Source organism: Mytilus edulis, chromosome 9 (genome assembly GCF_963676685.1).
Source record: "Mytilus edulis chromosome 9, xbMytEdul2.2, whole genome shotgun sequence".
Lineage (NCBI taxonomy): Eukaryota > Metazoa > Mollusca > Bivalvia > Mytilida > Mytilidae > Mytilus > Mytilus edulis.
Genome location: NC_092352.1, coordinates 12,414,536 through 12,428,355, shown reverse-complemented (window position 1 = coordinate 12,428,355; position 13,820 = coordinate 12,414,536). Strand labels below are relative to the sequence as shown.

Sequence of the window (13,820 nt, the reverse complement as noted above, 5' to 3'; positions counted from 1 at the left end):
CATGCATAATTGGTAAATGATTAAGTCGAGGATTTCTACACATTACTTCAACTCTTTACTAAACATTATACTAGATACAGTTCACTTAGCCTCGATATTTTAGGGGGAAGGGGTTAGCACTTTTTTTCTTTTTCTTTTTCGTTTTTTGTTTTGTTTTGTATTGTTCTTTGTTATTATGTTTTGCCTTGATCTAACGAGTCATGTCCTTTTTTTTTTGTTGTTGTTTGCAGTTATAAGGTGTGCTGTTACATCACTGTTCCAAGAATGAAGAGAATTGACCAAACTGACATACATGTTTAACCGGCCTGGCACATATGTACAATGTACCGTGGCGAGTACATATATTGTTCATATGTGACAGGGTTAAACATGAATGTGAGCGGTCAACCTTCTCCATTACAAGTACAAATAAAGCAAACATTTATTCATGTACCTGTTAGTTGTACAATGGTTGGCAGATTGCGGGATAAACTCGTTTACCTTGTGTTTGAAGAGGCATTAGCTACGAGATTTCTTTTTATTCAATCATTAATGAAAGTAATAGAGTAAACTACGTAAGTCAGACGCTTTTACCAGCCAATTTTGTTTAGTTTTGTCAATATGAGCAAATAAACATTGCTGATGAATTATTCACTTACAAGTGAATATTTCAACCTCATTCAATCCGCATTCGTCATGTCATGGAATCCGCATGTATTCAGCTATTGAAAAGGAAAATATTGCCATCAGTGAAAGTCATACAATGGTAAACCATTCGGTTGACTGATTTGATCCACACAAAAAGTATCCTTCTGTTACAAGTAAAAACGATGATAAAAATGCCTTTAACCCATAATATGAAATCGAACAGACCTAGAAAAAATATAATTTCACGTGCTCTCTTTCTATTTCTACTTATGTTTATGTCTGGTTATATGAACGTCGGCAGTTTTCGTACGTCATCTTGATGGTTAATAAGATGAAGTCTAAAAACAATAAACACGAAATGTAGATACATATTGTCGAGTCCCGATCCCGTACATTGTTAATTGATGTTTAAACGTTTTAGTGTGTTATAAATGAAATAAAATTATGAGAATTTGAGTCAAATCGGGGAACATGAACTTGACACTCAATGCGCCTTTAAAGTAAGGACCTGTAGCTGTTGTTATCAAGTTGTCTGTGTGTTTTCTACTCGTAATTGTATCAAATGCGATATTTGCCTCATTGACAATCAATTTATCATACCACAATCGTCTGGTCTATAACAATGAGCAAACGATACTGTATTATAAGCTATATAAAAGGAATGCCCAAATGTGAAATAATTTTAACCAGAAATCAAAGACCTGATTCATACTAGTTTTTGACGAATAATTTCGTCATCAGTTTTTAAATGGTACTTTTTTCTTTCAAATTTTCGATTTAGAAATGCATAAGTTATAGGTTCTAAAACCCTTTCCTCAGTTCTATTGTTTGCCTCAAAGTGATCGAATATGCATGAAATGCAAAATCAAAACTTGGTCCCAAGTACTACCAGTTTAAATTGACGTTTTCAAAGCAAATATATATATATATGCGTGTGACATTTATTGCTTTCTGATGAGATTTTTTTTTCATGTGTCAGCTAAGTCACATGCCATGATGTATTATTTGATGAAAAACAAACTGTCACACGTTTATATCACAGGGCCGCACTTGGTTCAGAAAAAAATCCTATATAATACCTTAATCTTGGACTATATACTAACTATACTATTAGTATAATAGTCCCAGCCTTAATTTACTATATTTTTTTTAAATGCGAGTTAAGCACCTTGTGTTATATTAAGGTATATGTTGGGGGGGGGGGGTTATTCTGAGACAAGTGCCTGTGAACTAACTCAAAAGATCATGCCATCTGCTAATTCTAATATTTTAATTGGGGGAGGGGTCTTAAATTACCATTTTTGTAGGAAATATATATATTTTACTTTCTGATATCATACTTTCTCGCTGGAACATAATATGTTAACTAAGAATATAACAGTGAGTCCCAAGATCTAGACCGAAATAATTGTCGAGTTTTTAAATTTCCCGCTGAAAACTGTCATTGCGCAATACAGGAAGTCCATTAGCGCGGGTTTTCTGAACAGCTGAATAAGATAAACAAACGAATAAGTGTACTCGATTATTCAACACTGAACAGTCAAAGTTTGTCGCCTGTTTGTCAGAAGATATACGATACTGAATATTTAATATTGAACTATTATGGACAAAAGTAGATATAATCTACCTACATTGTGGCTTATAATTACAAACAGACTGGGACAGTCAGTCTGAGCAGAGTTTGTCTCTGGTCTGAGTAGTCACTCTATATACAAGCTCTCATGTTGTAGACTGTAACAGAGACATATGTGTATATATGCATATATGTCTCTGACCAGTGGCGGATCCAGGGGGAGGGTTCCGGGGGTTGGAACCCCCCTTTTTTTGGACGATCAATGCTTTGGAATGGGGACATATAGTTGGACCCCCCCTTTTGTCCTGGTTCGGGACCCCCTTTTTTAAATGGCTGGATCCGCCTCTGCTGGCTGTAATGAGGGCATAGGCATAGGAAGATCCAGGGGAGTGTTGGCCTCCTTTTTGTGGGAAAAATTTGGTTGAAAATATAGGGAATCACTGAAGTATGACCTGAGTGGACCCCCTTAGGTCAATAAGTCCCCCCCCCCCCCCCTTTATAAAAAGTTCTGGATCTGCCACTTGAGGTTTGTTAGTATGTGCTTTTCCGTCAGGTATGAAACGGTCATTTTCTCCTACTGATATACAAAAATGTAGCATCAATATGGTCAAAATATTCGAATCGTCTCAAATAATTATCATTAGCAACTTTTTTGGAAACAATTGAAAGTGATGTGTCAAAATCTGTTCATTTGTTTATGGTCTCACAGAAAGTGTACATTTTATCTTTTATACATATTATATTGCTACGTCAAAAACTTTTTTTTTAATCAAAAATGAAAAAAAAAGTTTTGAAATTTCTTGTAAATATGTTCAGACTTAAAAAAAAAATCCCTTGCATGTACCTTCATGTATTCTTAACATAGTGAAGTTATATATTTTTTGTGCATGTAAATGCATATCCCATTTTGGGTAGTATATTGGAATGGGATTCTATATATCCCGTTTGGGTAACTCTTTCCAATCTGTATAACTATGAATGCAGATAATAAATACTTTTTATGATTAATGCCAGTGACATGTTAGTAGATGTATGAGTGTATCATCATTGAGACAGCAACTCAACAAAACTCAGAGAGAAATCAAGTGTAAAACTTGACCCAACCCATCTTTGACAGATTTTGTTTTAACATCTCATAATATGACATCTTATTTACAATCTAAATTCGTAATTTCAATAAATGTGCCAGAAATTCATTAACCACCTAAGGTGTCATAATTTTGTGATATGAATTGAGTGATATTAATTAAATTGACACTATGCATAGCTTCTCTTTACCTTAGACAGCATTTATGATTACTCCAATTAGAAAGACAATATATATATATAATTATACTTCACAATCAAGTTTAAATGGTTATGGTTTTATTTTGAATCAGAAAATTAAATAGTTCATGATTATTATATAGGATATATTAAACAAGGTATGTTCTTTGCCTTCTTTTTTTGTTGTTATTTTAATACCAGATATAGTAGAAAAGGTTTGATAAAATAATTTCTTAAAAACGATAGATTTAATGAACAATAAAAGGGAAAAATTAATAATCAAGATGTTTAAACTTAGAAAAGGAAAAAAAAGAGTTATATTTCACTATGTTTTTTTTAATTTTAGATGTCAGGTCGACCAGATGATATAGACTTTGAGGAGGAGATTGACAGGAAGTATATCTGTCCTATCTGTCTGGCCGTCCTGTGGGATCCTGTCCAGACATCATGTGGTCATCGCTTCTGTAAACTCTGTCTTGGAGGGCTGGTCAGGTAATATTTCTGTAAACTCATACTATAATGATAATATAAAAAAGGAGATGTGGTATGATTGCCAATGTAACAACTTTCCACAACAGACCAAATGACACATAAATGAACAGCTATAGGACACTGTACAGCCTTCAACAATGACCATAGGTCATAACACAAAGTCAGCTTTAAAATGTTGTTTTTTTAGCTCACCTGGCCTGAAGGTGTTAGTTTAACATAAGATCCTATGGGAAATGCATACAAATGACTTCTTCTAGAGAACCACTGATTGGGTTGAAACCAAACATGACATGAATGTTCCTTATGAGGTGCAGACCATGTGTTGTTACTTTGTGGCCGATCCATCATCCAAGATGGCCGGCAGTGGGAGACTTAGTTTAACATAGGACCCTAAGTGAAATGCATACAAATGACTTCTTTTAGAGAACCACTAAATGGAATGAAACCAAACATGGCATGAATGTACCTTATGAGGTGCTGACCAAGTGTTGTTACTTTGTAGCTGATCCATCATCTGAGATGGCCGCCAGCGGGGGACTTGGTTTAACATAGGATTCTTTTGGAAATGCATTCAAATTTCATCTTTTAGAGAACCAGACTGAATTGAATGAAACCAAACATAGCATTAATGTTCCTTTCTAATGAGGTGCTGGCCAAGTGTTGTTACTTTGTAGCCAAATTTTATCTTTTTTTTATATGATTTCAAAAACCCAGGTAGAGTACGTTGTAGTTACAGGCTCTTGAGAGCTCGAGCTTGAAAGCCTCTAGTTTTATCAGCTGCCTGCTTCATATAACACTTTTATCATAAATTGAAGTAAAAAGTAACTATTTTTCAGGTAAAAATCAGTTTATAATTAATATTAATAATGACACCTTACTGCATGTTAATGGGAACTTTTACTCATTTGTGTTTTCTAAGTGTTTATAGCTGTTTATAGCTAGATCATTATTTTATTTATTGTAAATCTTTGATCACTGTTTTATGACTATTTGAACCAAATCTTTAGTTCAATTAAAGTGATTTAAAAGTTTTCTTATCTGTATAGATGTAGCAGCTGTGTTAACCAGAATAGTGTTCATTGATAGATTTTAACAAAAAATTGACTTTTTCACAAATATTGGAAAGATTTGAGTGCAGATATTACTAAGATAACCTGATTATAGCTTATATTGATCTTTTCCATTCATCTTTGACCTATAGCTAATGACCACAATTGCCAGCTAATGGTCATATTGCTGAATTTGTTAGTCATCTCATGGCTGAATATCCTTTCTTTTATAGATAGTCCCCAATTCACGAAAAAATAGTACCTTAAAAAATAAATTAATACACAAAAGTTTATTCCTCTGACAAATTTTTTACTGAGCTTTGACCATCAACATATATTTTATCTAAAGACATGTTTTCTCTTCAAGATGATTCTGTGAACATATTACTGCATTTTGCTACTTAAGTTATGACCTTGATTTATGTCATTGGAAATTAACAGTACATGTACATGAAAATAGTTATAGATTTTTCAATTATTAACTTAACATCTTATCCAAGATATTTAATTTTCAGAGGATCTTGGAGATTTGGGATGTCAAGGTGTCCAGTTGACAAAAAGTTTTTCAGTGTTACTGCAGATGTAAGTATTATGGGTTAAGAGTTTCAGGCTTTAAGGATGTTTGCTTTGAATTTTTGCCAGATATCCCGAATCCTCTGGTTTTATCTATTTAAATGTAGTGCAATGACAAAAAAAACCTACTTTTCTTTTCATAATTTTATTACATATAGTTAAAAAAGCAATATTTGAAAATCATATAAAATCTGTGTTATTTTTTCATAACTTTTGAAAGAAAAAGAGTGTCAATGTTAAATGTATGAAAAGTCTACAAAGAATTATTTCCCACCAAATTTGAAATGGCTTATATCTCAAAAACATGCACATTGACCCGTCACTATTTTCTTATTTTTTAGTTTATTTATTTATAAAGTGTCAATTTATAACAGTATTTTAAAAAGCTTGTAATTTGTAACGTAGTAGAAAACATCCTTAAGTCATAAAAAAAGTAAAGTAAAATTAGCAAAAACAGCCAATGATTCCAAAGTCATTTCAAAAGAGTAAACTTTCATTTTTAGGATCATGTTGTAAAATTATGAGAATTCCTAAAAAAGATTTGTTTTCTTGGATGGCATCACATGTGTTTATTCCTATGTGCTGACATGTGCTTTAGATATTTCAGAGTGTTTAGATGCATGATTACCGAAAGATGCTTTATTTTTTATATGGATAGATTTTTTAGAAAGATATATAGATCCCTAATGGGTTTTTTTATTAATTTTTCAGTTGTTTGAAGACAATGCTTTTAAAAGAGAAGTTTTATCACTAAGAGTTAAATGTAATAATCATAACATTGGATGCAATTGGAAGGGTGAACTTCGGGATTATCAGGTAATTATGCATACTTTGTGTTTTATTAAGTTTCTGATTATATGTACTAGATACTGAAACAAGTTGGAGCTTTGAGTAAAACAGCTTTATTTTGTTCGTTTTAAGGTACTTACATATAGGTACCGGTAATCAATTTCAGGGAAAAATTGACCAAATTTTTTTGGTTCAAGCTGTCTAAATCCAGTTCAAAGGGAGATAATAAATGTTTGCAAGATATATTTTATAGATTTTATTTCATCCGGAAAATTATAATAGTAAAAGAATATTTGCTTTCTTCATTTTTGGGATTTTAAATATATACATATCTATTTATAGTGAAAGAGCACTAAATGATTTTTAAATTGCCTTGTATCTTGAACGATTTTCCTGTGACATTGATCAAGAATTATCTGGTAAAGGGTTCAAATGAAAATCTAAAATATGCATTAGATTTTTTTTCTTGAAAACAATATGTAATTGCTTGTCAAACTAATAATTTATGTATCCCTATTCAAATATGAGTTAGCTGAATTGATAAAATGTCAATAGAATTTTCAATAATCATACTCTTCTGTAAAGTAATTATATGCTGGAAATAAACCAGTATTGTTTCTTACAAATTAGACAGCTTTTCTTGAAAGTCCTATAAATCAAGTTATAAAAATGAAAAAAATCTTTGTTGACGAAAAACTTGTTAATTTTTTTATAGGGTCATATAGGTTCCTGTTCATATAGCCAAGAAAACTGTGTTTATGGTTGTGGAACAAGAGTAAAGCGACTGGAACATGACGATCACAAACAAGTTTGTCACCAAAGACCTGTTAACTGTGAACACTGTGATGAACAAATATTCTATGCAGATTTAACAGTAAGTATATACATGTACCACACATGAACTAGGCATTCTTTTAGTATAAGAAAACAACAGTCAAGGTTATGGCTTAAAAGAATTTCTCACAAGACAAAATATTTTCCTAATTTTCAGTGTATATATTATAGTTTCTGTGACCTTTTGACTTAATATTGAAAGTTGTATTTTCTTCTTTCCAAGTGGAATTCTCTAGCTTGTTTTGGTAAAGGTTGGAAAAACAGTTCAAAAGAAAACATAAAAGTTCCAAACATTTGACCTAGAGATCTCAAAATCTAAAGGGGTGTTTGTCATTGTATGAGGCATAACAGTCAAATTTGGTTAAAGTTTAGTAAATGGTTAAAAAAAAACATGTAGAAACCAAAGTTTCAGTCTATGAATAACGGTATTGAACTTAACCTTTAGTCTATCTGATCCAATGGTGCATTATCGCACCAAGTTTGGTAAAATATGGTACGATTAAAAAAATAACACTCAGAAAGAAAAACAAATTGCTTATATATCACTTTTATATTTGTTTATTTGTAGAAACATCAGGTATTAATGTGTGAACACTTCCCTGTACAGTGTACATTGTGTGGTCAGACAGGGATAAAACGTAAAGATATTTCCTCACATATAGATGTAAACACTGGAGACTGTCCACAAACAATCATCCCCTGTAAATATGCTTCATATGGATGTCAGTTTCAGGTATTTATAACTATTTTCATTTAGATTTTTCAAAACAAACTTTTGTGAAAACATTTACAAAAGTCTGGAACCTGTTGGTAATTGTTTTGGGTAGTAGTCCCTGAAATAATGCATTGAAACTATATCATGGGACAGATTTCTTAAAGTGAAGAAATAGACACTCACAATTTTGGATGCACTATTGCTTGGTGTAGCTTCACTCTATTGTTAAACTATGTAGTTCAGATACATGTATAATACATATATAGGATATAATGCAATTCTAACACCAAAAAAGGAAAGTAACATCTATTAAAGAAATATTAAAAAAATGAAAATCTTAGGACTTGATGTTTAAACATGACATACATGTAGATTAGCTAATGATAAGGGAAAAAATAAGAGCCCCCTACAACCAAGTCATTTGAGATAGAAAAAGACCCACAAAGATAAACATGTAGAAACAAATGTCCATTTTGAGATCATACAAACACAAAAGGGAAAAGGACTAGTGTAAATTTAGAAATAATTGTACATTTTTATTATTGAGAACGCACAAAAATGTGAGACATCATAATGAGATTTGTAATTAATTCTCAAGTAGTCACATTATTCAGATTGATAAAAGCCTCACAATTATTTCTGAATTTACAGTAATTTATTTCTCCCCTTAAAGGGAAACTTCGCAAAAAAATCAAAAATTGATATTATGTCCATTCTGTATAAAAATGCTCAAATTTATAGATATTAAAGTTTTATTCCGCTAAATAAGAGATCACCATCGATTTTAAATTTTGAGTATCAGTTCTCTACTCTCCGCCATCTTGTCACCTTCTCCGATGAAAAATCCCGATATGTCAATAAACCACAAAGGAACAAAACTACAGTAAACGATGTAGTCGTAATTGCGTGTCGATATCTTGTCAATCGTACGATTGTTTTATCTGACTGACTAACTTGATACGGAAAATGGTCTTATATTTTTAAATAACCATATAGTCTGTTATTTTTAAACTGATAATATTGTAATTAGTTAAAAAGTCAAAGTTCAAATCATAAAATGATAAATAAGTGTTCCGTGGAAATTGTTTTCGAAAATCTAATTCGTTCATAATTCTTTCAAGTAATAAACTTTATTCAAATAAATTCGGATCTTCCCTTATCTGATCACCAGCATGGCTAAATGTATTACTCCCAAAGGTATTGGAAGGGGTGTAAGGTGACACGTCCAGGTATTCAATCGATTTCCTGTCCGGCGGGCTTGCAAGTTCATGCATCGTTTCACTTCTGTAGGTATTGATCAGTGTACACGACCGTTACTTTTGAACTATCAGGTGCATGTATATATAATATACATTTTTGTCTTGCGTGTCCGAAAGTGATATAATATACTAGTCATTACTGAACTCATACGCTTGTTTATAAATAACATTTCTGGTGTAAAGAATATTATTTATAAAAAAAAAATAATACAAAAAAAAATAATTGAAGAAATACAAATCTATTTACATATTTTTCCAAGGGTTATTTGGGAAAATGTAATATATACTCGTTGTCAATAGTTTAGGACAGATTGGAACATACCAGAATTATTGATCTAAAAAAATGTGCGCACTTGTCGACGATTCGTGTATACATACGCCTGGTAGAAAGTTACGGAACTATAGTCCGTAGCGCAATTTAAAATATGTATACATGTATACATTGAACATAAGAAAGAAACATACATTTTGTGTAAATTGTGGTAAAAGTTTTGTAAATGACTAGTCCATGTATGCCAACAGTATGTAATCAACGAATTCGATAGACTTTTGTATACCAAAAGAAGAAGAAGAAAAAAAAGAAACAATTTGATTTAAATACAGGTCAATTTATAACTTGCTTTGGTTCATCGAAGTTAAGAACATAGTAAACTGACAGATTTATATATCAATTAAATTGTTCTCGAATAAAGGACGAAATTCGTCATCATCACAATTGTTCCAACATTCATGTAAAATATATGCAACTGGACGTACACTAATAATCCCCAAGGAATGTGAATATTTTCTAGGAAAACTATTGAGTATCAATTTCGGGATTTATTTTCTTTCTTGATATTCAATGACAGCAATTTAAAGAATAAACTGCTTGTCGGATATTTGTCCGCTTTAGGGGTATTCTTGCAAGTTGAACAGACTTATAATAACATTCAAAAATAGGGAAAGATAACATTAAATTCGTTGTCTTTTAATTTTAAACATCGTTGATCAAATAGTTATTTAAGTATATATATACGTTGGGAGACGACGATTATTATAGTTGTCTCAGATTTTAATAAGGACGTTCCCCATTATGAATAAATTTGGTTGACGTTTATCACACTTGAAAAGAATATCTATTCGTAATTTTTCGATTCCATTACAAAAATATTTTTTTCTTTATTCGTACATATTATATTCCGCTTCGGTAGAGTTATCTTCAGATAGTTTCATATATTAATTAATACATGGCTTTCAAAAGTCTAAATGTAAGTGTTCTCGTACATTTTTTCGCCTAATAAAGACAAATAAAAATGATTTAGTAAAGCTATTTCTAATTTCTAAGTCCCCCTTTTTTATGAGACATAAATCAAGGACAAGACTTGTATATCATTTCATTCTGACATATGAATTAAGTTTCCCGTCTTTAACCGAAAATTGTGTATTTCTTAGTAAATTAACTTATTTGAATTCAAATAAATAATAGCACCAAATATAATTAAATAATTCCACGGCGACCAATTTTTATTTGTCACCAACTTGAATATGTATTTTTAATGTGTGTATTAAATGCTACCACTGATCCGAATAGACAGTCACACCTGGCAAGGTGTGCCCTAGAGGCGTGGTTAAATACCGAAGTGCAAATAACAATTTACCTTTCAACAAGCCATCTACGAGTATTGCCACAGAACCGTGAATACAAACCATAGAAGAGATAGTAAAAGGTCAATAATAGTACAACAACATATTGTCTTTACAGATTATTGTACTTTAATTTGTTCACCTTATCAGTCCGAAAATGCATTTATTAAAAATAAATTTATAACTTTTTGTGTTGTCTACAAAAATAATTCGAATATATACGTTTAACATAGATAATTTATCTCACGAATGAGTACAATTGAACGTCTGTGCGTTTTATCTTCTTATTATCGGATGGTTATTAGATAAAGCATAAGTCATCGGCGCGCTTACGATTACGTTAAAATATGATTAAAAACCAAGACTTTTAATGATTGTATTTTAAATCCCGGCATGCAAAAATCAGGAGAAAACGTCACGACCTACAGGAAGTAGTTGATATTTTTTCATTAATTATTGAATTTCTCCTTTATTACTGCACATATAGCGATAAAACTTTGTGAATATATATATTATGTCATAATGAACATATTTAAACCATAAGTAAAAAATCGTGAATTTTCCCTTTAACTTTACATGAAGTTTTAAAAAAAGTTGTATAATGGACCACTTACTTCAACAGAAGTCTACACAAGTTAGATAGCAGGGTATTTACTATAAAAATAAGCTTATTTAACATGAAATGCTGCCTTTGATGGTCATAGCTGTTGGTTAAATATACTACTAGTCTCATCATAGACATTGAAATGGAATGATACATTTGTAGTTGCTTCTGAAAGTTTTGAGACCATCATAAAAGAGCAATTTGATTTTTGACTGAATAAGTTGATTTATAACATAAAAATTCATTTTAATACTATCTAATACATACCTTTCTCATTGTGTAGGATAAAAGACGTTGTATGTCTGATCATTATACAGCTGATCCAGATCATCACATACTGCTTCTAGTCCAGCATAATGCCAGTCAAGACAGGAAGATAGCCGAGCTGACCAGTCAAATGGAGAAACTAATGTCTATAGCAAAGAATGTAGTTAAAAATAGCTAAAACTGTAAATGTAATTTTCCAATGTTGTTTTGTAATTGTTTTGCCAAAGATTATATATGACATATATGTTACTAATTAAAAAATATGAAAAATGTAACTCTTGTTTCGGAGTTTAAACATACATTTTAATTAAAATTAATAAAAAAACTTTAATCCTACTTCAAGTCATTTGCTGTTTCAGATTCTGAAACTAATTGATACAACTAGGAATCAACTAGATGTGTGAATATATATTTTTAAACACCCTATAGTGGACATAACTCTAAAAAAAAAAAATTTAAATGTCAAAATAAAAGAAATTGTAAATGAACTAAATGCTTAATTTTAACCAAATTTTAGAAAGATCATCTTTTCATGATTTTCTTTAAAACTTCTGGTTGTTTAACCCCAATCACCATTATCATGACCTCAGTTATTGAAACAAGATAATGTTTGTAAACAGAAACATGTCTATGATCTATAAAGTTTCTTAACAAACCTTTCATGAACTGTCATTGTTGAAATGGTTCTATGTTGGTGGTTTTTTTTCAGTATTATATTTGAATTACAGTCAAAATTTGTTCTCATGAAGTCATTATTGTAAATAGAAGCCAGATGACCAATGAAGGCTCCATAGAGGTGTAATATATCATATCCATTTTATGTCTTTATTTTACTTCTTGTATATTTTTGAATACAGTATAGATAGAGTATAGATTTATTGTATAATGTCATAATATATTATGATTTTGTATAATTCATCACATATGTTATTATGAATGGTGCTTTAAATATTGTGTATGACCCTAAGTCTTTCAGTTGTAAAATAATGCTTTTGATTGTATATTTTTTGTGCCGTCTCAGTTGTGTTTGTTTATCATGTGCCATATATGTGCAAGTAGTTTTACATAGTGCATATATTTTTTTTCATCTCAGGAAAATGTGATTTGAATTTTGTTTGAGAATACACTGCATAAAAGTTGTCAGAATTTTCTAGATTTTTTTCATTTTTTTGCCACTAGATGTCCCTTTAGAAAATGTTGAATAAATTATGAGTGGAAATGACTTGAATTAATTAAGTACCTGTAGCCCTTTTCACCAAAAAAAGTGTAAAATTTATCATAAGTCTAAAATATTCCTTAACAATTCAACTAAATATTTTTACCATAAGATTAACTTTACACTTAAGATTTTTTGAGAAAAGGGCTACTGGTATTTCTATAAAAATACAAGAGATGGAAGCCAAAATTACAAACAATTTCATTTAGTAGTATGCAATTTTATTAATAAAGTGTATCTTTTACTTAATTTTTCTGATTGTTCATATGACTTTTATTTCAGTTGCTATTAAAAAACCTATTTGAATGCTAGTAAAAATCAAATATATATGTGTATTCTTTATAGGTTTTCCTGTGCATAAAGGTATATAATCCAGATTCAATATGTTAAAGGGGAGATAATTTACTGACTTCAATATACAAATAGTATTGTTTCTGGGAATACTTTTGTGAGTTCTTTCATAGTTCTAATTTATATATAATGTTAAGTGAACTCAAGATTATATTGGTCTTTTGATGTATTGATGATATCTGTTAGGGCAGCAAAATATTTCTTTAACTTTGAATAAAATGCTCATCTGTCAATGTAATTATGATATTTTTTGGACACTGCTACATATTTGTTTAACTCAGGGTAATGTTTGTCGTTCAGAATATATTTTTATTATACTGTTTAATAATCCAAATACCTTTAAGTCTTTCAGTTTCTTTTTGTGTATGTTTATCAGAAGAGTATACATATGATATGTAATATATTTACAAAATATGCAATCCACTTTTGGAATATTTTGTCTTTCATTGTATTTTTTGTTCTTATTTAAATAAATTTTATTTTTAATCATTTGTGTCCTTCCTGTCATTATAGATTTGCAATAGTTGAAAACTTGCAATTACCCAATGATACATATATGCACTTCAGGGATTTTTTACACTT

At 30.6% G+C, this 13,820-nt stretch overlaps 1 protein-coding gene across 3 annotated transcripts; it reads left to right on the top strand.

Annotated features, from left to right (window-relative positions):
• Window positions 1–2,106: 2,106 nt before the first annotated feature.
• On the top strand, window positions 2,107–13,724 carry LOC139487639 (TNF receptor-associated factor 6-A-like). Of its 3 annotated transcripts, none has more exons than XM_071272574.1 (7): window positions 2,107–2,239; window positions 3,813–3,958; window positions 5,523–5,589; window positions 6,292–6,396; window positions 7,085–7,243; window positions 7,772–7,936; window positions 11,688–13,724. In XM_071272574.1, exons 2-7 carry the CDS (start codon window positions 3,813–3,815, stop codon window positions 11,847–11,849), a joined length of 804 nt encoding a protein of 267 aa, XP_071128675.1. In that variant the 5' UTR covers window positions 2,107–2,239; the 3' UTR covers window positions 11,850–13,724. The 3 variants fall into 3 exon arrangements, with proteins under 3 accessions (XP_071128675.1, XP_071128677.1, XP_071128676.1); XM_071272576.1 differs by having other exon boundaries at window positions 2,141–2,183; XM_071272575.1 differs by lacking the exon at window positions 2,107–2,239 and adding an exon at window positions 2,297–2,317.
• Window positions 13,725–13,820: the final 96 nt, after the last annotated feature.